The 27,250-nt window shown below is 46.9% G+C and overlaps 1 protein-coding gene across 1 annotated transcript in view; it reads left to right on the top strand.

The window, feature by feature from the left end:
- The first annotated feature begins 1,939 nt into the window (after window positions 1-1,939).
- The window catches only part of INSYN1 (inhibitory synaptic factor 1), a 52,446-nt gene continuing 27,135 nt past the window's right edge, over window positions 1,940-27,250 (top strand). Inside the window, exons 1-2 of the mRNA XM_081964677.1 lie at window positions 1,940-2,927; window positions 3,485-4,409. Coding sequence (XP_081820803.1) covers window positions 4,248-4,409 — 162 coding nt within the window. The 5' untranslated portion in view covers window positions 1,940-2,927; window positions 3,485-4,247. The remainder of the gene's footprint in view (window positions 2,928-3,484; window positions 4,410-27,250) is intronic.

Genomic DNA, 27,250 nt, shown 5'->3' with positions numbered 1-27,250 from the left:
TGGGATGGGGTGGGACTTCAAGTGAGGCCTTCCAAGCTTCCTAGTGGAGTAGAGTAGAAGAGAAGAGAAGACATATAGAATGGAATGGAATATAGAGTAGAGTAGAGTAGAGTAGAGTAGAGTAGAGTAGAGTAGAAGAGAAGAGAAGAGAAGAGAAGAGAAGAGAAGAGAAGAGAAGAGAAGAGAAGAGAAGAGAAGAGAAGAGAAGACTTCCTGGAGACTGAATAACTACTTGAAACCCCCCACCCCCCCACCCCCCGTAGAAAATAGGCAAAAGCAAGAGGTTGAATTTGCAAGGACTTTGGTCTTGGTTGAAGAACAGGAACAAGACAGTGGAACAAGGGGACTCAATGATGCTGGAGATGTTTTCAAAGAAGCTGAATGGTCCTCTAAGGAAGAAGTTACCAAAAAGTGGATTTCTGCCCTGAGCAGGGGGTTGGACTAGATGCTCTCCAAGTCCCTCCCCCACCCCCACCCTTGCAGTCTGCAATTTTACACAGGTAGTCCTTGACCTGCCAACACAAGTGAGCCCATGTTATGGCCTTTCTTGCCACAGTTGCTAAGTGAATCACTGCAGTTGATAAGATAGTAACCAGTCGCTAAGAGAATCTGGCTTCCATATTGACTTTGCCGGTCGGAAGGTCACCTGGGGAACATTGTACCCATCGTAAATACGAACCAGTTGCCGGACATCTGGACTTTGATCACGTGACATGGATGGGGCAAAGGTCCTAGCTGTGGAAAAGGCAGAATATCATATTTCCCTGGCTCAGAAATGGAGAAACATGTCGTTAGGAAGGAAACAGACTCACTCGTAATAGCCCCCACTTTTCTAAAGGGCCATTAAAATGCCCAAGCCGGTCTATTCTACATAACAAAGATCCCCCTTTCAGCTCCAGGTTGATGGGATGAAGGCATGATAGTATTATAGCCCTTTACCCATCTCACTACAGGGCCCCCGGGAAGAAGCAAGGCTCAACCAAGCTTGGGACTCAAAAGACACACAACCTACAAAGTTAGCTAAGCCCCCCCCCCCTCCCTGCCCCTGGGAGTCTGACAACCAATCAGAATACATTGCTTACACAGGAACAGAAAACAGAGAGGTGGGGCCGAACAGAGAGTATAAAACCAGGGACTTTCAGCATCTCTGTATCTCTTTTTTCTTCTTCACCCAACATCTGGAAGCATGGGATTCCCCCTTTTCTGTTCAGGAGCTCAAGCCATGTGGTCCTGTCCACCATTAAACCATCTTTCCAAGCAGCCTCCATGTTTCCAGTGTCTTTCCACCCACTTGGAAACTGAACCCAGAAGGACATTTCTTTCTTTCTTTCTTTCTTTCTTTCTTTCTTTCTTTCTTTCTTTCTTTCTTTTTCTTCCCTCCCAGAAGGACATTTCTTCCAACACCTATTCATGGTTTATCTGTGTGGCTACAGTTCTTAGGGTGTGTGTGTGTGTGTGTGTGTGTGTGTGTAAAAAGGCCAATAATTGTGAACAGTTGGGGACCCCTGCTCTAAGGAAGAAGCTACAAGAAGTGGACTCCGGCCCCGAGCAGGGGGGCTGGACTAGATGCTCTCCAAGACCCTCCTCCCTACCCTTGGCTTCTGCAGTTCTACAATGCTACTAGCATGCATACCGTTAGCCAGAGATCTATTCCAGCTGTACCTTTATTAGCTACATTTGTAATTGGCTTTTAAATTAAAAAAAAATAGGGAAGGTTGGGGGAAGGAAAGGGGGGGAGGTTTCCTCTGCTTGCAGCTAACAGCTGGGATGCAGGAGGCTCTCTGGCCCTTTAAATCCCCCTCTGTACTACCAAAGGCCTGCCTCTTTTTTTCTGACACAGCACCAGCTTAGCATTTGGGAGCTGAGCAATCGCTTCCAAGCTGGCAGACGGTGAGGATGTCAGGAGGGAGGGGGAAGCCTCCAGTGCAGTTTTTTCCACTGCTCGCTAGCAGGAGAGGAGGAGGAGGAGGAGGAAGAGGAAGAGGAGGAGGAGGAGGAGGGGTGTCGGACAGCTGCGGCCGATGCAAGAGGCTCCAGCGGATCTCAGGAGACCCCAGTGGGAAGAGGACCGGGGCGAAAGTGGTCGGCGTCTGCTTCTTTGCCTTCTAGCTGGCCCTCCGAGCATCGGAGCCTGGACACTGGGACTTGCCTGCTGTCACTCAAAGTCTGGGAGCTTTAAAGAAGACGTGTGTTCCCTCTCTCTCTCTCCTTCTCTCCCTCTCTCTTTCTCTGCCCCCCTCTCTGCCTCTCTCTAAAGCTTTGCCCAAAGCCCTCCTTCTTCTCCTTCTTACCATGACGCCAGCTGTGGTCTCCAAGAGCATCCATTGAGGTCTCCAGCAGAAGCATCCGTCTCCTCCGTTCCTCCATCCCTCGCTCGGCCCTTCCAAGTTGCTTCCGGTGGCTGACCCTTGGCATCCGATGCGTTTAAGGACACCATAACGGGCTCCGAGACCCTCTGCCCCCAAGCTGGGAACCATGGTCACCTGTGGACTCCAGGCCTGGGGCCGCTGAAAGGATGGCATCGCACCCTTCTGCTCTGCAGATGGCAAGAGTTTCTGAATGGGATTCGATTTACTCTTTCCGGCTGGTTGCAAGAGGCAGGGTGGATTTCTTCACCTCTCCCCTCCTGGCTTAAAGGAAATCAGAAAGCAATAATCCAGAGGTGTCTTCAAGAGCCAAAGGGTTAACCTGAGGAAACTGTGTGGGTGAGGGTTGTGGTGTGCTCTCTCTTTTTTCTTTAAATCTTCTAATGTTTTGTTTCATCGGATGTATCGGATGCCTCACCGCCAATGCCCACAGTCGGTCGCTTGGTCTTGGAGAACAGGAATGGGACCCGAGAACCTAGTTGGCCTCCCAAAGTGCTGCTGGAAGGACGAGCAAGAAATCCATGTCGTATGAAAGTGCGTTCCCCACCAGCTGCTGTGGTTGTAAGTTGCCGCTTTTTAGTTGTCTTAGTGGAGGAAAAGGCGAGCTGGTTGTTTCTTGGACTTCAAAAAAAAATTGGTTGGCTCCACGGGACCTCTGCTGGGTCGGGGGGGGGGGCCAAGGGAACAGATGTGGGGGTTGTCTAAAAGTTTCAGTTGGAAGATGTGTAGAAATCGGCACGCTCACAGGTTGGGGGTGGCTGATTGTCACACGTGCAGCTCAGAGTTTCCCATTCCAGGTGGATCACCTTGAGAAGGCTCTTAGGGAAGAGGACTTCCTGCAGGAGGGAGGACCCGAAGAAGGAGACCCCCACAACGCAGGAGTCTTTCTGCCTTAAAGCACAGGGCTGAAGCCCTCCCCCTCCCCATGGGTGGCTTTTTTGGGTGAGCAGAAGGTAATTCTTCTGGGAAGAAGAACCAGGAGTCACCATGGGAACACCCAATTGAGTTGAAGTTCAGTGACTTGGAAGGCTGGTGGTGTTCTCCCAATATCCGTTCCTCATCATGCTAATTTCCCCTTCCTTCCTCCCTACTCTCTCTCTCTTTCTCTCACACTGCAGGAAATGGTGTGCAATACTTCCGTGCTTCCAGCAACTCCCCGATGCTCCCTCTGAAGTCTAAACCTCCCCATGTTCCTCATTTTTAAGGAGCTTCCTAAGATCTCAACGAGACACCTCCAAAGCCTGGCTGGGCTGGAATTGCTGCATGATCCTCTTAGCCTGCCCAAGCTGTACGGATGGCAGTCGAACCGAGCTACCCATGCCGAAGACTCCTGGGCAGCAGAGGTGGAGAAGACCCTGAGAAAGGAATCGAGACCCGAGATCTCCCAGGGATTCTCCCCAAGAGCCGTGATGAACTAGCTGGAGGCGATGCGCTCTCTGTCGGGAAGGAGAACGTGGCATAGAGACTGGCAAGGATCACTGGCTTCTCTCTGGAGAGCAGAGCACAAATAACACACCTTAACATTTTCTAAGCTCGCGGTCTGTGGCATTCTCTCCCTAAACCGGTTGGTGGACTGATGGTGATTCCAAACTTTGGCTACCTAGATGGGCTGGTGGCCAAGTTGGAGGAGATCATGTGTGTTAGATTCATCATTCCCTTGATCCCATCCCCTTCTCTCTGGCTTTGTTGGCCCCTTCCAGTTACCCTAGAGAGAACAAAGGATAGGAAGTGAATGCGCTCCTGGGACTTTCTGGGCAGGGGGGAGCGTTAAGATGTGGAGATCTCCCCAACCAAGAGAGGCTCTGTGGAGGCACAATCTGGTCGGGCAACAGCAGAATGTGCAACGCAACTCTGCCCCAGCTCCCTGGCACCCTGTGAAGAATGAACAACCGGGATTCGCAGGATAGGAAGCCCACTAACAGCACAACCGACGGCCCCAACACCGGTGAGAAGGAGCGCATCCGAGGGCGCATGAAAATGGTGATTGGGCAGCTGGAAGGCATTCTGCAAGAACTCAAGGAGGTGGCGAAGGAGCTTCGAGATGTAAGTGTGGATCTTGATGCGCGTCCAAAGTTAGGGTGGTGCCAAATGAATGGGGACGAGGCTCTGGTGGTGCTTTTTTGTCAAATGGTTGTGGGGAAAAGAGGATTAGGGGGGCAGAGAAGTTGCAGGAAGTGGGTTGGGCAGAAATATGCCAGAAGAAAAGTTGTGCTGAGCGCCATCTTGCTCTTCACCCTGATTTGGTTGTTTGGGAGCATGTAAGTTCCATGCCTCATGGTTGTGGTCCTTTCCAAAGTCGCTGAAATGTTTTCCTGATGCACTTTTGGTGGTTCTGGGTAATAGTCGGCATGTTCTTCAAGTTGTGAAAATGTTTCTTGGCCAAATGTGAAGTTCTGGAGATGATTCTTGGGTGCATTGAACATTGTGCACGCCGAGAGATGGTTTAGCTTAAAAATAGACCAGACAGAGAATGTAACTGTTGGTTCCATTGGCAATATCCTGTGAATGGATGGGAGTGAGATGAGGGTCAGTCGTGGGCCTTCTGTGTTTGTAGAGTGGTATCCAGAAATGGTCACACTGACCGTGGTTGGAATATAGTCTTTTTGTGAAATCCTTTATCAGAAAAACGTTGGTTTTTAAATCTTGGCTAGAAGGCAATACGTGAAGGTTCCAAGTTGATTGGGCATCTTGCCCAACATGATTGGATTCTCTTTCTCCTGAGAAATGTTCTCTGGCTTTTCCCTCTGGGATCAACATGTCCATTGTCCTAGATAAGTTCTTTCCCTTAGCTTGTTTTCTGGAGATAGAAAGTATACGTTACGCAGGAAGAAGCAAACCAAAGAGATCCAGTCCCCAAACTGCTAATCGGTTGATGGGCCTTGCAGATGCCCTACCAGCTCAACTTCTAACCTTGTCTCAATTGGGTAGCCTCCAACTAAAGTCCTTCCAGTTTCAAACTGCATTGGGTCTCTTGAAGAACTTGCTTGAAACCGGATGGGGGTTTAATGTGAATTTCATCAGTTATGACTCCAGGTCATAAAAACAAAACATACAAAAGCACCTCTACAGCCCCTAAAGCAACAGAGGACCTTTGCTTGCTGTAGCCAACTTGCCATGGTCAAGTCAACATGGCCAACTCGCCATGGCCAACTCCCTGCAGATCAACTCAATAATTCCATGCAATTATTTAAAATCATTTTAAAAATTATTATAATTCTGGTCATTCTCATTTCATGTTGTGCCTCCTTTGGCATTGTTTCTTTAATGATTCTATTCCACTATTTCTTCAATGTTAGTGTAACTCTTGTCCCACGAAGACTTGTCCTGAGTCAAGTTGGCCATGGTGAGTTGTCATAGACCCCCTTCAGCCTCAGCTAATATCTGACTGGTTAATTTATTTATTTTTTAAATTTCCATCCTATTCTCCCTCCCACTCACTCCAATAGGAGTTCACTATTAGAAGGAATTGAGGGGCATATTGTGGTCTGTTTGTCCTCTTTGGGACAAAGGGTGGAAGAGAGAGAGGAGGGGGAGAAAGAGAGAGGGGGGGATGGAGGGAGGGAGAGAGAGAGAGAGAGAGAGTATATATGTGTAGTTATCAATATGATTTCACAGTAAGTTTCTATACATCTTATGGAAGAAATTGCTTAGGTCAGAATCCAGGAATACTTCCCTTATAGTACAGAGATTGACAACCCTTCAAAAGTCACTCTAACTCTTTGAGTTGGTGTCCTGGCATTGCAATCCTCAAAGTAGGAGAGGCCGGGAGGATAAACATCTGGAATGAGCCAAGGCCAGGACCAACCCAACCCAAAATCATAATTTGATGGATGTCATGGATTATAATGGCAAGGGTTATGCGAATCTTGGGCTGGGAGATTTGATTGCAAGGTGATTCCATTGACCTACAAAATTCAATTTCTCTACTAAATTCAATGGCGGGCTCCTAGCAAATCATGTGATCCTAAACCAGTTTGATGGTCAAACTGAATTGAATCAAACTGGATCCATGGTTTTTTTCCCCCCATCCAATCCAGAAGTAGATTGATGGTTCAGAGACCTCATGTTTTCCCTCTGTACCTCAGGATTTCTCCTTCTTTCACGTTAAACATCTCAATTGGAAGCAGGTTTTGGAGAGTCACATAAATGTCCTTCTTAGGGCCCATAGGGATGCAGTGGCTCAGTGGCTAAGACACTGAGCTTGTCAATCAGAAAGGCTGGCAGTTTCGACGGTTCGAATCCCCAGCGCCGCATAACAGAGTGAGCTCCCATTACTTGTCCCAGCTTCTGCCAACCTAGCAGTTCGAAAGCACGTTAAAAATGCAAGTAGAAAAATATGAACCACCTTTGGGGGGAAGGGAACAGCGTTCTGTGTGCCTTTGGCATTGAGTCATGCCAGTCATATGACCACGGAGACGTCTTCAGACAGCGCTGGCTCTTTGGCTTTGAAACGGAGATGAGCACCGCCCCCTAGAGTCGGGAACGACTAGCACATGTGTGCGAGGGGAAGCTTTACCTTTACCCTTAGGGCCCACATGAGTTTCTAGAGTCTTCATCTATCTATGGTCTCTAGCTCCAGATAAACATTTTCCCTTTTCTTTTTCTAATTTGGGTCCTTCGAGTTGTAAAATATGCGACCACTTCCTTACTGAATTTTCCCACCTTCTTCTTTCCTTATTTCTCATGGTTTATCTTTTTTTAAAATACAAATCAGTACAAGTTAATATTGCATTTGTTACCACTATAAAATAGATTTCTGGCCCGCCTTTCAGAGCAAAACCATAGACTTCTTGGGGTCAGATCTGATCTCAGATGACTCCCAAAATATATTGTTTTCCTAGCAACAACCTAAAAGTGGATTCTCAGCTGCTTTCTCCAGTGGGACTTTCTCTTTTCAGCTTCTCCGCCTAGTTTTTAGGCGATAGGGTCTCCTGGAAGGGTCACTTTATAGTCATTTTAAATGTACACTAATCGGCATACATTAAAATGAAATTCCGTTGCCTTTTAGCTCTCAAAGGGTCATCACCCCACTATACCCCACATAAACATGACCCCCCAAAAATTATGCATTGTTGTTGTTAGTTGCGAAGTCCTGTCTGACCCATCGTGACCCCATGGGTAACATTCCTCCAGGCCTTCCTGTCCTCTACCATCCTCTGGAGTCCACATTATCCATATACCCACATATCAGGGGTGAAATTCAACAGGTTCTGACAGGTTCTGAAGAATCAGTAGCGGAAATTTTGAGTAGTTCGGAGAACCAGCAAATACCACTTGTGGCTGGCCCACAAGGGAATGGAGATTTTACAGTATCCTTCCCATGGAGTGGGGTGGGAATGGGTATTTTGCAATATCCTTCCCCCAGGAATGGGGAGGGAATGGAGAATTTGCAGTATCCTTCCCATGGAGTGGGGAGGGAGTGGAGATTTTGCAATATCCTTCCCATGGAGTGGGGAAAGAATGGGGATTTTACAGTATCCTTCCCCTGCCGTGTCCACCAAGCCACGCCAACAGAACCGGTAGTAAAGAAATTTGAATGTCACCACTGCCACATATATTATAGGACAACACAGTCTAGTTGGGATGTATACATAATACAATACAATAGCAGAGTTGGAAGGGACCTTGGAGGTCTTCTAGTCCAAACCCCTGCCTAGGCAGGAAACCCTATACCGGTTCAGACAAATGGCTATCCAACCTCTTCTTAAAGACTTCCAGTGTTGGGGCATTCACAACTTCTGGAGGCAAGCCGTTCCACTGCACAAAGTGAGTACTAGTACTACTGGTAGCAAGTACGGGCAAGGTCCAACTCTTTCTCCTCCTCTCCTCCTCCTCCTCCTCCTCCTCCTCCTCCTCCTCCTCCTCCTCCGTGTCCTCCTTCTGCCAAAGTCCCCCACTGCCTGCCAACTGACAGGGTATAGATCACTTTACAACACACTTAAAAAATCAATAGGAGATCCGACTGTTAAGAGGAACAATATTCACTGGAGGGCTGGTCATAAGAACTTCAGCCAGAATTAAGACGGAAGAAGCAACTCAAAACTGAAAGATGGCACTACCTAAGACGAACTGCTGTCGTTCAGGGGTAAAGGCAGTTCTCGACTTACAGCAGTTCATTTCGGGACCATTCCAAGTTACGACGACACTGAAAAATGTGATTCTGGATCGCTTTTCACAGTTACGACAGTTGCAACACACACACACCCTAACCCATAGTGACCGAAATACAGATGCTCGACAACTGTTCCCTATTTATGACCGTTGCTGTGTCCCAAGGTCATGTTTTGTGACCTTCTGACAAGCAAGTTAAGGGGGAAGCCAGATTCACTTAACAACCGGGTGACTAACTTACCAACTGCAGGGATTCTTTTAAATAGTAGAGAATAACCTATATACTTCCAGAAACCCACATCAATTTTAGCAGCATCTGTACAAGTATAGTCTGAAATGTAACGCTACAAACAGTGTATATTGTCTGTACTGTTTGCTATTTGCTGCAAGGAGGCAAATTGCTGGGAGACAGAGGCAGATTTCCCCCCCCTTGTTTTCATCCTCAAAAGCTAGGTGCATCTTATACTTTGGAGCGTCTTATACTCCAAAAATATGGTAGTTTCCATCCATTGCTCCTTGTTCTGACTTCAGGGACTTTGGAGAATAGGTTGAACCCCCCCCCCTTCTATTGTGGCAGCCCCTCGAGTATTGGAACATTGCTAGCATGAGAGGAGTAACCAGCTAGAGCAATTTTACTCCACCTTGTGAACTTGAGGATGTGTGGTCTTCAACTCCATGGCTGGCGGGGGAATTCTGGGAGTTGGAGTCCATACGTCTTCAAGTTCACAAGGGTTGGGAGAAATGGCTTTAGCCATCTTACCATTTCAATCCCAGCCTGCAAAAGGAACAGCGGGCCTCTCGCTACTTCTGTTGGCCACCAAAAGCCGCTAGTGTGACAGGAGGGAAGGCCTCGAGCAAAACAAGCTGAGTTTAGCTTCCCGGTGATTCAGCAATTAAAATTCTTCCAGGACTTCCTGCAGCAACAAGTTAAAAGCAGGTAGACAGCATCGATGTTTGGTTGGGTTGGTTGCCTGGTTACACGAGAAAATCCTTTCCTTGCTGAGAATTCATGTCTGGGCTCTACGGAAATTGGGCTCGCGCAGGTTCAACTTGCCAGGATCTCAACCGTCATCTTCACAGGGTAGAAAGGGTGGTCCTGTTTGCCCCGGAGGCAGTTTAATGCGAGGGGTGTCCAACCTTGGCAACTTTAGGACCACAATTTTGAAGACTTGTGGACTTCAATGGTCAGAATTCTTCAGCCAGCCATCATAGCTGGGGAATTCTGGGATTTTAGAAGGCTTAAAGGTTGGCAGTTCGGCGGTTCGAATCCCTAGCGCCGCGTAACGGAGTGAGCTCCCGTTACTTGTCCCAGCTTCTGCCAACCTGGCAGTTCGAAAGCACGTAAAAAATGCAAGTAGGAAAATAGGGACCACCTTTGGTGGGAAGGGAACAGAGTTCCGTGCGCCTTTGGCGTTGAGTCATGCTGGCCACATGACCACGGAGACGTCTTCGGACAGCACTGGCTCTTCGGCTTTGAAACGGAGATGAGCACCGCCCCCTAAAGTCGGGAACGACTAGCACATATGTGCGAGGGGAACCTTTACCTTTACCTTACTGCCTGCTTTTGGGGTGCAGTCTTCAATGAATCTTCCAAAGTCGGGGTTGATCCTCAAGCTGACTGAAATCAGGCTCCTCTGTCAAGAAACCATGGTTCACTCAAACCTTGTTGTGCAGGAGACAACCCATCCAGCACTTTGGCTCAGGAAGCTGGTTTGCATCTTCACAATGTGAGCTTCTGATCTCTTTGTAGCTGCTGCTTCGGGCTTGCCAGTTCAGGGGGAAAGGAACCGATCCTACAGCAGTTAGTCCGTGTATGTAACTGATGCTTTCCAGAAGTCTCACACACCAAAACGAAGACTCGTTCTGTGATCCCTTTGCTGATTATGCGCGTGTTAATGAAAACATGGCAAGCAGGGATGTCATGTTGATGGCTTCAGCTGTGCAAGTGAAGCTCAGGCCCCCTTTTTATTTGCTTGCAAGGATCACGCAATTGCAGCCAACATCTGGATATTTAGGTCTCCCTCTGCAGATGCTCTGCGTTACATCCATTGGCTGCTATCCTCCCTCCACCTGCTGTACATTAAAAGGCATTTAAAAATCACTTTTCGAACCCCTTTAAGAATAATCAACAGACCAGCTGAATTCCCACCACATCAAGTTGCTGCCGTTCCCGTATATTCCCCTTAAACCCACGAATTATTCATCGAAGGCAGAGTTGTGCAGCTAGCATGTGGTAAACCCCTCTGGCAAGGATTTAGAGCATTCCAGGTGCCTTCTCTAAAATTGCTGCTAAATTTGAGCAACGGGTTGAGGTATTGCTCAGGTCGTATCTCCCTTGGAGTCGTTCTCTCGCTCCCCTGTAGATGTTCGGCTTTGGGGGCCTAGTTGAGATCACTGCAGTGGTGAGATTCAAATAATTTAACAAGCGGTTATGACCATTGCAGCCTCCCCATGGTCACGAGATCAAAATTCAGACACTTGTCAACTGACTTCTTTTTATGACGGTTGCAATGTCCCGGAGTCACATGATCCCCAATTTCAGCAAGGGTCAACAGGGACATCAGATTCGCTTAACAACCCTGTGACTCACTTAAGAACTGCAGGGATTCACTGCGGCAAGAAAGGTTGTGAAACGGGAGAAAGTCACTTAAGAGCTGTCTCATTTAGCCACAGAAATGCTGGGCTTAATTGTGGTTGTGCTAAAGGTAAAGGCTCCCCGTTCCCGACTCTAGGGGGGCAGTGCTCATCTCCGTTTCAAAGCCGAAGAGCCAGCGCTGTCCGAAGACGTCTCCGTGGTCATGTGGCCACCATGACTCAATGCCAAAGGCGCATGGAGCGCTGTTCCCTTCCCACCAAAGGTGGTCCCTATTTTTCTACTTGCATTTTTTATTTGCTTTCAAACTTCTAGGTTGGCAGAAGCTAGGACAAGTCACAGGAGCTCACTCCGTTACACGGCTCCAGGGATTCGAACCACCAAACTGCCGACCTTTCTGATCGGCAAACTCAGCGTCTTAGCTACTGAGCCACCGTGTGGAGAGCTAGCTCGGTACATTTCTTGCAAAGGGATGGTGGCCTTGAAAGGAAAAATGCATTTCCCCCCCCCTCGTGGTTTCTTATGGGGTTTTCAACCGTTCCCCAAGGAAATGGGACACAGATGTCCACCCGAAGGATATTAAAGGACACTCGCTGTCTCCTTGGGAGGAAACGGAGTGAAACGTATCAGCAAGGAAGTGGGAATGAGCTGCAATATTTATTCCCAACTATGCCGCTCTGGGGCCATGGGGCCTGTAAGGATCAACCCCAGCTCGTAAATTACCTCCCGGGGTTGCTGACAGCTTGTTCATTGGCCTCCGAGTGTAAATGCAAACTCGGAAGAGAGTTTAGAGCAAGGGGCAAACTCACTATCCATTAAGAAGTCGTGAATCTTGGCTGCCTTGTGAAGTACACGATCCACAGCTCCTCCGGTGGGCGATCCAGAACGGGATGGACAATTTAGTTCTCCAAGGGGACAGGCGATAACGCCAAGGTTCTCCACATGCTGGCCATCCTGAGCAGTCAAAACAGGAGGGCCACACCTGGCTCACCTCTGTAGAAACTGGGGAACCCGTAACACATATTACCTGTCCCAGTTTAAAACAGAGGTGCCATTCCCCTGAGTCAGGAACTAGTTTATGATGCTTCTCCTGTGATTAGCTGGTCCCAGAGGTGCTTTTTCAAGAGGCCACTGGACTTCCTTAGGGATTCAAACCGCCGAACTGCTTACCTTTCTGATCGACAAGCATCTTATTCACGGAGCCGTTGTGTCCCTCTCCATAAACATCTCCAAAACTAGGTTTCCTTTTAGGGTGCCGTAGATGCTTTTCCCAACTCCTCCGAGCCTTCGGGCCCTGTACGGGAAGGGCTAACTGTCTGGTTTTGCAGCTGCCTCTTAGTCTCCCAGAGAAATGGAACAGGTGTTAAACTGAAAAAGCTATTGTTAGTTTCCTCCTTCCCTTCAGCAATAGACAGTGCTGTGGAAAGCATCTGTCCACTGGGCTGTTGTTGTTGTTATTGTTGTTTTCCTCTTGGCTTTGTTAACATTCCACTTATTATTATTTTTTTACGGCGTGAAAGTAAGGGGATTTTTGCTGCTGCAAAACCTGCCTTGGCTTGAGGCAGCAATTTTCGCTTCTTATTCTCAGCAATTCACATCAACAGAAGAGAAGGCAACCGCCCAGATGATCCGTTTCCTTCAAATATAGGTAAGGAAGGAGGGCGGGGGGGCCCTCCAAAGCACCATTCCGGTACGGTGGCTGCCACTTCTGGCAGGCACCGGTGTGCGGATACCAGGAAGTACCAATCTGCAACCCACCACTGCAACCGCCCCCTGCCTTCAGCCAAAGGGCTTGGAGGAGAAACAATGGCAGCATGGGAAAATAAACGAAGTCTCCAGATTCAGATGCGATGTATTTTGGAATTCGGATCCTGGGTGTAACAGAGGAGAAGGGCAGTTGTCCTCCTACCCTGGATTCAGGAGGATGGAGGGAGTCCAAGAGCACCTTTTCAGAGCAACACATTGTATGGAAAAGGAAAAATATTAGATTTTTTTCTTTGGAGGTGTTGCCATATTCCTTCAGAGTCTGGAATACCAAAGACTAACATATGTAGCTCTTCTGCAAAAATCTTTGTTGAGATGGATAGACAACCACTTGGTTGGATTCAACTGAAAGATCAAGATACGAGTTCATGGGAACCAAAGCCCATGGATCTCTACTTGGAACTCAGAATAACAGGGTTGGAAGGGACCTTGGAGGCCTTCTAGTCCAACCCTCAAGCTCAAGCAGGAAACCAGTCAAATGGTTGTCCAATCTCTTCTTAAAAACCTCCAGTGTTGGGGCATTCCCAGCTTCTGGAGGCAAATCATTCCACTGGTTTATTGTTCTGACTGCCAGGAAATTTCTCCCTAGTTAAATTGCTTCTCTCCTTGGTTAGTTTTCATATGTTGCTTCTTATCCTACCTTCAGGTACTTTGGAAAATAGAATAGAATAAGTTGGAAGGGACCTTGGAGGCCTTCTAGTCCAACCCTCAAGCTCAAGCAGGAAACCCTGTACCCTTTCAGGCAAATGGTTGTCCAATCTCTTCTTAAAAACCTCCAGTGTTGGAGCATTCCCAACTTCTGGAGGCAAGTTGTTCCACAGATTAATTGTTCTCACCATCAAGAAATTTCTCCTTAGTTCTAGGTTGCTTCTCTCCTTGATTAGTTTCCACCCATGGCTTCTTCTCCTGCCCTCAGGTGCTTTGGAGAATAGCTTGACTCCCTCTTCTTTGGGGCAGCCCCTGAGATATTGGAACACTGCTGTCATGTCTCCCCTACTCCTTCTTTTCATTATAGACATACCCAATTGCAAATTTCCCCTTAGTTTTAGGTTGTTTCTCTCCTTGATGAGCTTCCATCCATGGCTTCTTGTCCAGACTTCAGGTAATTTGGCATATCAGTTGGTCTCCTCTTCATTGGGGCAGCCCCTTTGAGGAAGGACTGTAGCATCCCCATAGCTTTTCATCCCTAGCCCAGCTTTTCCTGCATTACGAAGGGCTTCTGTCTGCAATCTAATCTCTTCTTATCCCTTCTTCTCCTTCAATTCTCCTCTAGCACAGGGTCACTTTCAATACTGACATTCAGCTTTAGAACGGAAAGCTCATTAATATTAATCTTGTGTTCCTCTGGTGATTAATTTATCCTCTTTGCCACCAGGATCCATTTCCTGCCCTTGCCTGGGTTTCCCCCCCCTCCCTTTCCCTCTCCCCATCAATTTCTATTTTAGAAAGCCTCTGTACTTATTAGGATAGAGCTTTGTCTCCATCGCTTAATAACTTCTAAACAACTTCTATCACATCCTCATCACTTTATGGCAGTTGAGATAAAAGCCAGCCGAACAACGAAGCTGGAGATGGATTATTGACCGAGAGGTACACCTAACCAGGGTGTTATTATGCTCCTAAATACTTGTTAGGAGAATAAAACACCAAAAACATGATCTCCCCCACCCAAATCATCTTCCCAGCCCAAAGCATGGTTAATAAACATCCAGTCAACACCATTCAAAGAGGATGGAATCACCCAAACAGGTTTCTAAGAATAAATGAAGGTGTCCCTGGATAATGTTGCAGGATCCAATCTGGGTCAGTCACCAGGGACTAGAGGCTTAGTCTTCCGAGAGCTCTTACTTGTGCTGGAGCCCATCTTCAGGGAGCTTCACTCTAGCAGAGTGCATGCTTTGGGTTACTCGGTGTCGTCATTGTCGTTTAACGACCCCATAATCCCTTGCGTGGTGGAGTCTGGGCAAGTGAATGGAGCTAGCAGAGCATTCTACTGGCCAGATGCCTTTCCTGTCGCCAATGCGGAGTTTTGTTCAGATGATACATTTTCTCATTGTGCCCAGAGAGAGAGAAATATCGGCCTCTACCAGTGGTGGGATATGACCGGTACACCCCAGTACGGGCGTACCTGTGCTTGCTAGGAGCACCAGATACCGTTCCGGTATGGTGCTCTGGAGGGCCCACCTGCCTGCCCATCCTCCTTACCTGTATTTGAGCCGATCTGGGCTTTCGCGCATGCACGGAGAGTACAGCACCTGCGCGACGCTCTGCCGAGCAGCTGGATCCGGACCCCACTACTGGCCTCTACCTAGGATCGAACTCACGGCCTCCTGATTGTGAGGCAATAGCTCCACTTCTAGGCCACCGCACCGTTCCTCTTTGCGTTACTCTGTGTGTGGTATTTATATAGTGTTTAGCTGTGTATAGCTTTTTAGTTGTTGATTGGGGTGTTGATGACTGGCTGTTAAGTTACTGGCTGTTGCTTCCTTGTGCTGCCAAGCTCTTTGCCTCCTACGTACTTGATAGGCTGGTGGTAAATCAGAAGTCCTGTTGACTGACGAGAGGCCGAGGGGTCCGTTTCCCAGGCTTCAATCCCTTCCCTGGCTGTTTTTGAACCTGCTCGTCCGACAATCTTAGTAGCTGCAAAATTGAATGTATGTCCTTGTTCGTTGCATTGTGAGGCTATCAATGAGTTCAGATGTTTAATAACTTCTTCATTATCAGTAACTGGCCTGTAAGTTGAGGTCCAGTTTCTGATTTTTTTAAAAAAATATAAATGAGGCTGCACTTCAGTGGTTAGATGGCTTAGACCCTGGATCTTTTTAACACTTCTATTTTATTGCTAATCTAGGCAAAACGTTAATATAGATTGCTAGGCCCTGGCTCCTATGCCACCCGCTAAGTAAATAAATTATAAACTCCGTAACACATGGTTACCTTCTTGAGGCAAAATTGTTATTATACATACCAAGATGGAAGGATAATGAAATACCCGCCACAAAAGATGGGATTATAAAATTGATGGAGCTCGCAGAAATGGCAGAGGTGACCAGTTTTATCAGAGGGGGGAAAAAACGATAAAAACATTTTTTTTAAAAAAAAAGACTAGAAAATGTATATGGATTATTCATTGAAAGCAGGGAAGTTAGAATTGATTTGGGGATTTAAAAGAGCAAAAGAGAAAGGGGAAAGAACAAGATGACAATTGGGGAATAGAATGAAGAGCGGAAGTTGTGATTCTATGTTTTGGGTTGTTTTTTTCCTTATTTTCTTTTCTTCTTGAATTTTTATAATTTTGGTGTATTGAACAATTCTAGCAACACACTTTTTTTTTTTAAAAAAAAAGATGGTTACCATCTGTGTGTGTCTTAAAAAGATCATATGGTTTAAACAGAATAACAGAGTTGGAAGGGACCTTAGAGGTCTTCTAGTCCAACCCCCTGCTCAGGCAGGAGACCCTGTATCATTCCATACAAATAGTTGTCCAACATCGTCTTAAAGACTTCCAGTGTTGGGGCATTCACAACTTCTGGAGGCAAGCTGTTCCACTGATTAATTGTTCTCACTGTCAAAAAATTTCTCCTTAGTTCTAGGTGGCTTCTCTCCTTGATTAGTTTCCACCCATTGCTTCTTGTCCTGCCTTCAGGTGCTTTGGAGAATAAGTTGACCTTCCTCTTCTTTGGGGCAGCCCCTGAGATATTGGAACACCGTTATATCTATATCTATAAACATGTCACAACATTGAGTAGATCCTAGCTTCTTCTAAATCCTTTTCCCCCCAGGGATGGGTTGCTACTGACTTTACCGTCGGTTTGGTGCTCCATGCGCATTTCCAGCTCAAAAGGTCTGTGCATGCGCAGAACATTAGAAAAGGGGGGGAAATTTAAATTTGGTCAATGAAGATTATCCTGCGCATGTGCAGAATCAAAAATCAAGATGGCACCACTGACAATGGAACCAGTTCAGGGACATGGCAGGACGAGTTACTACCTACTCATCCAAACTGGTCCAAAGCAGTAGGAACCCAGTTCTGTTTTGGGTGTCGTTGTGATTGAGCAAGAGTTTACATCCTTTTGTCCTCTTTCTGTGGTCACAATTATCCAGTCAGGAGATCCACAGCGGACATCTCACATTTTATGACAGCCCAAGCCGCCTTTTTCCCCGTGTGATGTATATTTTTCTTTGACACAACTAAGGGGATGTCTCTCTCTCTCTCTCTTTTGACAAATGTCTTCTTTCAGGAAACCAAAGTAACTCCTGGCAAACCCGGGAAGAAATTGTGACAAGCTGATCACAGCAGACATACCTGGGAAAAAGAGAGAGAGAGAGAGAGAGAGAGAGTCGCAATTTATGCCCCACATTTCAAAAAATATTTGTCAGCTCTTTGGCCTGACGATTCTCCTGCAGCCAAGCTGTCAAAGATGTGGGTCATTAAGAGAAGACCAAAAAAAGAAAAGAGAAGAAGAGCGCATTCTTCCCTTGGCCGATCGTCCCCGGGATGGCTGGAGAACAGTGCAAGCGTTTAGAGTGGTTTACTTTTTATTGTCATTGCACCTTGCACAACGAAATTAAGTGCGATCTTCAGTGTGCAATGACAGTTCCGGTCGTGGTTGTTTAAGGAATCGTGTGCAGTCATTAAGTGCAACATCAGGTGGTGGCTGGATTCCTCATTGACATATAGAATATAGAATAACAGAAGGGACCTTGGTGGGGGAAAAAATGTATAGAGTTGTTTGCAGCTCTCCAGCCTACAAATGTCCTGCTCTCTCTCCTCCCTCTCTTCTGCCCTCTCTCCCTTCCTTCCTTCCTTCTCTTCTGCCCTCTCTCCCTTCCTTCCTTCTCTTCTGCCCTCTCTCCCTGCTCCTTCCTTCCTTCCTCCCTCCCTTCCTAAAAATAGGTCACTCAAGAATGCCAATAAGAACATAAGCAGGCTATCTGATTTCAACACCCATCTGTTTCCAAGCATTTAGCTGCAGAACGCAAGACCAATTTCAGAAAGGGAGATGGGTGTCCCGTTCCGTCCGTCCCCCCGAACGCAAGAGAGCTGCCCCCCCTCCTTTCCTCCCCCTCTCTGGCTTAGACGCCCAGGGACCCCAAAGGCCTATCTTCCTCCCCCATCCCCCATCCCCTGGCCCTGGTGCCTTGGTGTTCTCCATGGAAGCATCCTGCTTGAGTAATATGCTCCAGGGAAAGGGAACATTGTGTGCCCGGATCGAGATCATCCCTCTGCCAAGCTGCCTGCACCCTCCTGGGGGCTTCAGGCCTGGAGGTCCCCAGCAAAAAGGCAGTGACATTAAAGGAACCACGACGGCAGAAGGGAGGGACGGCGTGAAGCAAAGAAGAAGAGGGCAAGGGTTTGCTCTGAACTGTCCCCTCCAGCAGTTCTCCCTTTGATCTTCCCAGGGAGCATCACGCCCGCTGCTGGAGGCGGTGGGAAGCGTACCAGTTCTGCCCCCCCCCTCCGCCTCTTCGTGTGTGTGTCCCCCTACACTCCCTCTGTTCCCCCCCCCAGCCGCTTTCCCCCTCCCCGACATTGCTTTGGTGACAGGCCTCTCTCCCAGCTGTTGCCATAGTGATTGCAGTGACCATGGCGTGGAGCCTAAAGCAAACATCCGTTCTTCCCCACCATATGATTTATATTCCCCGTATTTCTCAGATGTGTTAAATACAGGATCTTAATTGACTCTTTCCTCTGAAGTCAAGTCAGATTAATTAAAAAAAAGACATCAAGCTTCCAATTTGGCAAAGGTTTCTGTGTTTGAATTCTGGTAAGCGCCTCCCTCCCTCCCTTTCCTCCCTCTATTTCTCCCTCCCTCCCTCCATTCCCACCTATTTTTCCTTCCTTCCCTCTTTCCTCCCCTTCTTCCTTCCTCCCTTCCCTCCCTTCCTCCTTCCTTCCTTCCCTCTTTCTTCCCTCCCTGCCTCCATCCCTCCATTCCCACCCATTTCTCCTTCCTTCCTGTCCTTCCCCCTTCCTCCCTAATTCCCTTCCTTCCCCCCCTTCCCTCTTTCCTCCCCTTCTTCCTTCCTTCCCTCCCTCCCTACTTCCTTGTATGTCTCTTTCCTTCACTCTTCCTTCCCTCTTTCCTCCCTCTCTCCCTCCATTCCCACCTATTTCTCCTCCCTCCCTCCCTTCTTCTCTCCCTCCCATTTCTTTCCTTCCCTCCCTCCCTTCCTTTCCTCTTTTCTCCTCTTCTTCCTTTTTTCCTTCCTTTCCCCCCCTCCTTTCTTGTATTTCTCTTTCCTTCCTTCCCTCTCTTCCTCCTCGCCTCTTTCCTCCCTCCCCTATTTCTCGTTCTTTCCTTCCTCCCTTCTTTTATGCCCCTCCCTTCCCCCAAAAGCAGAGCATGAAAGATGCTGTTTTGCCGTCAAATTCGGTTTATTCTAAATAGGGTGCACGGCAGATGCCCAACGCAGAGGGAGTCTGTGCCATCCCTCTTGTTATAAAGTGCCAATCTGGGAAATTCTTCCCCTTTATGAAAAGGGATCCGATTGGGGCCTTTAAGTATTGCCCTGAAGCTGACAATGAAAGAAGTGACTAATTTATTACACCCGTGTGTGTTGTTTTGTGGATAGATGTGTATTAACTCTGTTGCTACTCCTTATAAATAGAAGCACAATGTGACTCACCGCCAAGGGGTGGAATCGTGGCCACTAATGGTCTTGGTGGCTCAGCTGGCATTTTAGATCATGTCGTGCCAACATCGGCGGCTGAATTTCTCAAGAGGGCAGCTTCCCTGGGAATTAGGCTTCTGTTTTTCTACCTCATGCTCAGAGAGGTTGAGAATACCTTTCACGTTTCTCTCGCTGTGGGTTTTCAGCTTCCTCTTTCACAAGGGGCTAGAGAGTTGGAAGGGACCTTGGAGGTCTTCTAGTCCAACCCCCTGCTCAAGCAGGAGACCCTAGACCATTTCAGACAAATGGTTATCCAATCTCTTCTTTAAAACCTCCCGTGATAGAGTACCCACAATGCCTGGAGGCGAGTTGTTCCATTGATTAACGTGGAATTGCTCCCAGATGGCTAGGGAATTCTGGGAGTTGAAGTCCTCCAGACTTAAAGTTGCCAAGGTTGGAGACCCCTCCTTTAGATAGGCGGCTGTCCTGTTTCTTTGGGCCTCTTTTCTTCTCATTGATCTTGAAGGACAGGCCCTACCTCTCGGATCCCAACCAGCCAAGGTCAACATGTTTCCCCCTTTCCAACCAAGCTCTTTCATCACTTCCTCTTTTATTCTTGGCGGAATTTTCCCCCAGGTTCTTCCTGATTTCCCTGCAGCCGCCTTCTTCGCCTCGGCTGCCTGTGCTTCTGTGTATATAATTAGGTTAGAGGGAACTCGCCGTGCGAGCTACGTTTCAAGGATTGTGCTGTAGAGCTGTGTGTAGGGGAGCCCACTGATCTCCAACAATGAAGGCTCAGTGTTTGCTCCCAACTCCAAAGCCAACCCCCCCACCCTGCCAAGTTTGTGCGGGAAACGAAGGCGGGAAATTAACCTATTTCCCACCTGTTTAAAATGTGTTGAATAAATGCACCCTCATCTTTGCTGTCTATTTTTGTCTGCTGTGGGCTAGCAAAAGTGATGCCAGTCTACCAAAAAAGGAAGGAAGGAAGGAAGGAAGGAAGGAAGGAAGGAAGGAAGGAAGGAAGGAAGGAAGGAAGGAAGGAAGACAGAAAGACAGAAAGGCAGAAAGGCAGAAAGGCAGAAACAGGAAGACAGGAAGGAAGGAAGGAAGGAAGGAAGGAAGGAAGGAAGGAAGGAAGGAAGGAAGGGAAAGAGGAAGGAAAATAAGGAAGGAAGGAAGGAAGATAGGAAGGAAGACAGAAAGACAGAAAGACAGAAAGACAGGGAGGAAGGAAGGAAGGGAGGGAGGGAGGGAGGGAGGGAGGAAGGAAGGAAGGAAGGAAGGAAGGAAGGTAGGTAGGTAGGTAGGTATTAGGGGAATTTCACGGTCTCTACTGATCCAAAATAATCCCAGTTTTCGTTGAAAGCACAGCTCCTTTGAGTGAAATGCAACTCCAAACTAGGAAAATATTTTACATGTCTCTCATTTGAATGACTCATGAAGGGCTCCCCAACTGTGTTATGCTGCTCTTCTCTTCTCTTGTAGCTAACTAAGTTCTTGCGGAAGACGGATGAAGCTGGGCTTCCTCCCAGACCCCCAGTAGATAAATGAAATCAGAGTATCTTGGATGATCCTAAGGTGAGGGGATCAACCTATTCTCCAAAGAACCTGAAGGCAGGACAAAAAGCAATGGATGGAGACTAATCAAGGAGACATTCGACCTGGGAGAAATTTCCTGACAATTAGAACAATTAGTGGAACGACTTGCCTCCAGAAGTTGTAGGTCTCCAACACTGGCGGTTTTCAAGAGATTGGACATGGTATATGATCTCCTGCTCGAGCGCTGGATTAGAAGACCTCCAAAGTCCCTTCCAACTCTGTTATTCTGTTATTTTGATCCTCTCGTTGGTTCTTAGGATGAGTCTAAGAACGTTGCAAAATTTCTTGAAATGATGGCTCTTTCCTGCCTCTCGCCCATGCTTCAAGATACATTTGGAGCCAGTGAAATGAAGGTGGAGTCTCACCTTTAGATATTTGTTACTAGGAAATGCTAGCTACATGGGGGGAAAATGTCCCTGCTTTTAGAAACCCATTCATTCAAGTTAGAGAGAGACTCTTGAAGCAGCTATACCTTAAGGACATCATTCCACCACCATCATCACTACCAAGCTGTCTTGGGAAATTGCCCTGTTGGGAAACTCTGATTCTGGGGAAATGAGCTTTTTTGTTAAGGGTGATCTGGGGACTTTTGCATCAAGAAGGGAAAGGAAATTGCCGTCTTCCTTCCCTCCCAAGTGCAGAAGCCAACAGGATGAGCAGCTAAGCCCCTTCAAACGTGGCACGGCAGCTGATGTCTCCCACCGGATCCAAAAGACGGACGTCTCTTGGGGGGAGTGAACCGGGATGCCAAAGAGATGGTGCAGTAAACAGCGACGAGCCTTCCAAGAAAGGATAAAGAGGCCCGAGCAGAGATGCAAATGATCAGTTATGAGAATGGGGGGAGCCTCTTCCGGAGGACGGAAGATTAAAATTCCTTCGCAGTTTATGGAGGAAAGGCAGCTAGGAAAGGACGTGTCCACAATCTGGTTTCATCTGGAAAATTGCTTCTGGGTTTGGTGCTTGCGATGGTTGACAGGAAATTTTGATTTTTGGTTGGAAAAATCAGAGTTGGGAGGGACCTTGGAAGTCTCGTAGTCCAACCGCGAGGAAACCCTACACTACTTCAGACAAATGGATATCCAACATCTTCTTAAAAACTTCCAGTGTTGGAGCATTCACAATTTCTGGAAGCAAGTTGTTCCACTGATTGTTCTCACTGTCAGGAAATTTCTGCTTAGTTCTAAGTTGCTTCCCTCCTTGATTAGTTTCCACCCATTGCTTCTTGTTCTACCCTCAGGTGCCTTGGAGAATAGCTTGACTCCCTCTTCTTAGTGGCAACCCCTGAGATATTGGAAGACTGCTATCATGTCTCACCTAGTCCTTCTTTTCATTAAACTAGACATACCGTTCTTCATATGTTTTAGTCTCCAGTCCCTTAATCATCTTTGTTGCTCTTCTCTGCACTCTTTCTAGAGTCTCCACATCTTTTTTACATCGTGGCAACCAAAACTGAATGCAGTATTCCAAGTGTGGCCTTACCAAGGCATTATAAAGTGGTATTAACAATTCACGTGATCTTGATTCTATCCCTCTGTTGATGCAGCCTAGAACTGTCTTGGCTTTTTTGGCAGCTGCTGCCCACGGCTGGCTCCTATTTAAATGGTTGTCCACTAGGACTCCAAGATCCCTCTCACAGTTACTACTATTGAGGCAGGTACCACATATACCATACCTGTGCATTTGGTTTTCCTTGCCTCAATGCAGAACTAAATGTAGAATTAACATCTGTCCTTTGACAAATGCCAGCTGCAAAAATGGGCAATTTGTGGACTCCTGACCCGACCCGCGATCTTGTTAATTCTTGGAAACCTGCAGCATGCATCCGGGGCCAACTTGGCCTTTCCTTCTGATGCTTGATGCAGCTCCTCGCTGATGGGATCCATTGAAGGGGGTTTAATTGGGCAGATTAACAGGAGGAAGAACAAACTTAATATGAGATTGCCTGCAATTACCAGCTGCTCTTGCTCTCTGAAGCTGGTTTTGGCAGGTCTCCATGTTACTGTGGCTGCTTCTCCGTTTTGCTAAATAGGTCAGATATAGGTAGTAGCACCTGGTGCCTTCAGCCTCTCGAAATTATAATCCCCAGTAGCCACACACACACCTCAAACATGGATCCTGAGCGAGGAATATGGGAGATGGAGGTCCCTCAACATCTCCCAAAAAATTACAGTAGCTTTATTAGATTTTATTTTTTTTTATATTGGGGAGGCCCTGCTGCGTTTTTCAGGCTTTATTCTTTCCCTGGCTGTTTGGCTGAGGTAAAATAACACTAATTTATCCGTAGCTCAAAAGAAAAAGAACATTTGAGGGATAAAAAAACAGGGACAAGCAATCTACCTCAGTGTTTCTCAAACTTGGCGACTTTAAGTCCTGTGGACTTCAACTCCCAGAATCCCCCAGCCAGCATAGCTGGCTGGGGAATTCTGGGAGTTGAAGTCCACAGGACTTAAAGTCGCCAAGTTTGAGAAACACTGATCTACCTGTTCGTAATATTATTATTATTTTTTTAAAAAAGAGGATCCGCTTAAGGCCAACTCGCTCCAGAGAAGAAAGAAGAACCAAAACGGAAGGACAATAACATTAAAAACAGACGCAAATAAGCAAAGACGAGATCCGATTTAATTGAGTTCTTGAAAGGTCGAGGTAATTGCTGATCCGTTTGGCCTGCTGTTTGATGTACAAGCTGGATTTCTGTGAGCAATTGTGAGACAAGGTTATTACTCTAAGAACCCCAAAACAAATATTCAGTCATCTACTTTATGTAATAAAGACATACAAAAGCATTGTGCATAAATAGTAAGTATAATAAATCTTACGCGTGTAGTAAATAATGTAAGCCTTATGGATATAGTAAAGACCAACTAAGATCCAACGGATATTGTAGCCATGCTGATCTAGGAAAGGGATAACTGAATAACAAGAGTTGGAAGGGGCCTTGGAGGTCTTCTAGTCCAACCCCACCCAAGTCCTCATACCATCCTGGACAAATGGGTTGTCCAATCTCTTCTTGAAAACCTTCAGAGATGGATGACCCACAACTTCAGGAAGCCAAGTATTAATTCTTCTCACTGTTAGGAAATTCCTCCTTAGTTCCAGGTTGGCTCTACCTCTGAGGATTTTCCACCCTTCGCTTCTTGTCTTGCCCTCAGGCGCTTTGGAGAATTAGTCTTCTTCATGAGAGCCCCTCAAGTACTGGAAGACAGTTATTATGTCACCCTTAGTCCTTCTCTTCGTTTCTTGCAGACGTTTCAATACCCAACTAGGTAACATCATCAGTGCTAGAAGGGAGAGAGGTTTGTGGAGAGGAGGAGGAGGAGGAGGAAGACGGTCCTTGGTACTCTCTGAGCTTGGTGGTTTTCTTGCAGATGTTTTATGACTCAACTAGGTAATATCATCAGGGAAGGGAGGGAGGAAGGAAGGAAGGAAAGAAGGAAGAATGGAAGGAAGGAAGACTGTGTGGTCGTTCTTGCTCTCTGAGATTGGTAGTTTTCTTGCAGATGTTTCATGACCAAATTAGGTGCTAGAAGGGACTGAGATTTGTGGTTGAGGAAGAGGAGGAAGGCTGTGGAGTCCTTAGTACTCTTTGAGCTTGCTTGTTTTAAAAAAAAAAGACATTTCATGACCCAACTAGGGAACGTCATCAATGCTAGAAAGTAGTGAGGTTTGCAAGCCATTTATATGTAAACAGAGAACCAACTTTCTAGTCCCAATGATGTCACCTAGTTTGGGTAATGCAAGAAAACAACCAAGCTCCCAGGGCAACTAAGAGCCCCTCATTTCAACCCCAAGCTACAAATAGTCTCATTTATGGGTTTTAGGAGACTCTAAGCCCCCCAGAGTTTCACAGGCAGCCTATAAGTTCAATCAATAAATAGAAACCACAACATGTTGACGAGATTTCCATCCACCAGCTGCAAAAAGTTTGGATCTGCAAAGGTACTACGCTTATGCATTGTGGCATCCTAAGTTCTCGGGCTGAACGGCGTGCCAAGGAAGACCAACAGCAGTTAAAGAACTGGCAGCTGTGACTTCACATGGTGGTGAACAGATAATAATAATAATACCCATGGCTATTAACTAACACATTACAGCGACTTCCCTAAACACCAACTGCTTATCTAATTATTTTTAAGCAGTCATTACTGTATGGGGATATGGGCAAAGCTGCCTTAATGGGAGGGCCCCAGTAAATGATGTTGTTTCAAAGCTTTGGGGGAGAGGAAAAAAATGAACTAGACTTTGCCATAGTTGGAGTCACACACCCAAGATTGTCGCATTTATATACAATAGCAGAGTTGGAAGGGATCTTGGAGGTCTTCTAGTCCAACCCCTTGCCTAGGCAGGAAACCCTATACCATTTCAGACAAATGGATATCCAACATCTCCTTAAAGACTTCCAGTGTTGGGGCATTCACAACTTCTGGAGGCAAGTTGTCCCACTGATTAATTATTCTGACTGTCAGGAAATTTCTCCTCCATTCTAATTTGCTTCTCTCATTGATTAGTTTCCGCCCATTGCTTCTTGTTCGACACTCACCCGCCCTGGAGAATAGTTTGACTCCCTCTTCTTTGTGGCAACTGCTGAGATATTTAATCAGAAAAGAGCTGGAAGAGACCTTGGAGGTCTTCTAGTCCAACCCCCTGCTCAAGGAGGAGACCCGAAACCATTTCAGAACAAGTGGCTATCCAATCTCTTCTTAAAAACCTTCAGTGTTGGAGCATTCACAACTTCTGGTGGCAAGCTGTTCCACTGGTTAATTGTCCTCACTGTTAGGAAGTTTCTCCTTAGTTCTAAGTTGCTTCCCTCCTTGATTAGTTTCCACCCATTGCTTCTTGTCCTGCCCTCAGGTGCTCTGGAGAATAGCTTGACTCCCTCTTCTTTTTGGCAGCCCCTGAGATATTGGAAAAGTGCTATCACGTCTCCCCTGGTCCTTCTTTTTCTCTGGACTAGGCATGTGGGGAAATATCTCATTTCCGTTAATGGGTATTACTCCACTTTTGATTGTCTGGAATCGTTTGCTTTTCCGTATTGTTTTGAAGGCTTTTAATGCAATCCACTACAGGTAGTGGACTTGAAACAGTTCATTTAGTCACCATCCAAAGTTACGATGGCACTGAAAAAAATGACTAGACCATTTTTCACACTTACAATCATTTTGGCAGTTTGGCGGTTCGAATCCCTACCGCCGTTTAACGGAGTGAGCCCCCGTGACTTGTCCCAGCTTCTGTTAACCTAGCAGTTCGAAAGCACGTAAAAAATGCAGGTAGAAAAATAGGGAGCCCCTTTGGTGGGAAGGGAACAGCGATCCGTGCGCCTTTGGCGTTGAGTCATGCCAGCCACATGACCATGGAGACGTCTTCGGACAGTGCTGGCTCTTCGGCTTTGAAACGGAGATGAGCACCGCCCCCTAGAGTCGGGAACGACTAGCACATACGAGTTTACCTTTTATATTACTGTGTCCTTGTGGTTATGGTTTCTGAATTCCAGTGAAGCTGACAGGATCCAGGAAAGCCTTTGCCAACTGTATGACGGCTGGGTTGTTTTTTCTTTTTCATTTTCTTCTGCCTGCTTTTCTGGATTTTGGTGATTTGTATTGCATTGGTTTAATAATATTGAACCTTGCTCTGCTGACATCAGATCTGGGCAGATTGTATCCTGCACGGTGTATGCCTCTGGTTCTTTGTTAGCACAGGAAAAGTGAGATGCCTTGATTGTGAAGTCCTTGGAGTTGCCTGAACAAACTCAGAGAGGCCCTAAAGACTCCACAGTTCACGTCTGAAGCCACGTATTTTCTCTTCTCTTGACACCTTGAGCACCCCAGAGGGAATAGGGAGCGGCCTTGAAGGAGAAGATTAAGAGCGGTTACCAAGGCAACAGTCAGATAAGAAGGCCTTGAGCCCAAATCAAGAAAAGCTCTCCAATAGCTCCTCCAAGAAAGGAAGAGAAAAGAAAGGAAGGGAAAAGAAAAGAAGATAGAAGGGAGGGAGGGAGGGGGGAAAGGAAATGAAAGAGGGAGAGAGGAATGAAGGGAGAGAGGGAGGGAGGAAAAGAGGGAGGGATAGGAAAGGGAGATGGGAGGAGATGGGATGGGAAGGAAGGAGGGAGGGAGGAAAGAAAAGTGGGAGAGAGATAGGAAAGGGGAGGGAAGAAAGGAAGGAAGGAAATTAGACAGAGACAAATAGAGATAGAGACAGAGGG

This window comes from Natrix helvetica (assembly GCF_964273705.1).
Source record: "Natrix helvetica genome assembly, chromosome: 12".
In the NCBI taxonomy this organism is placed as follows: domain Eukaryota; kingdom Metazoa; phylum Chordata; class Lepidosauria; order Squamata; family Natricidae; genus Natrix; species Natrix helvetica.
Note: the sequence above shows the minus strand (reverse complement) of the source record. Positions and strands in the feature narration are given on the sequence as shown.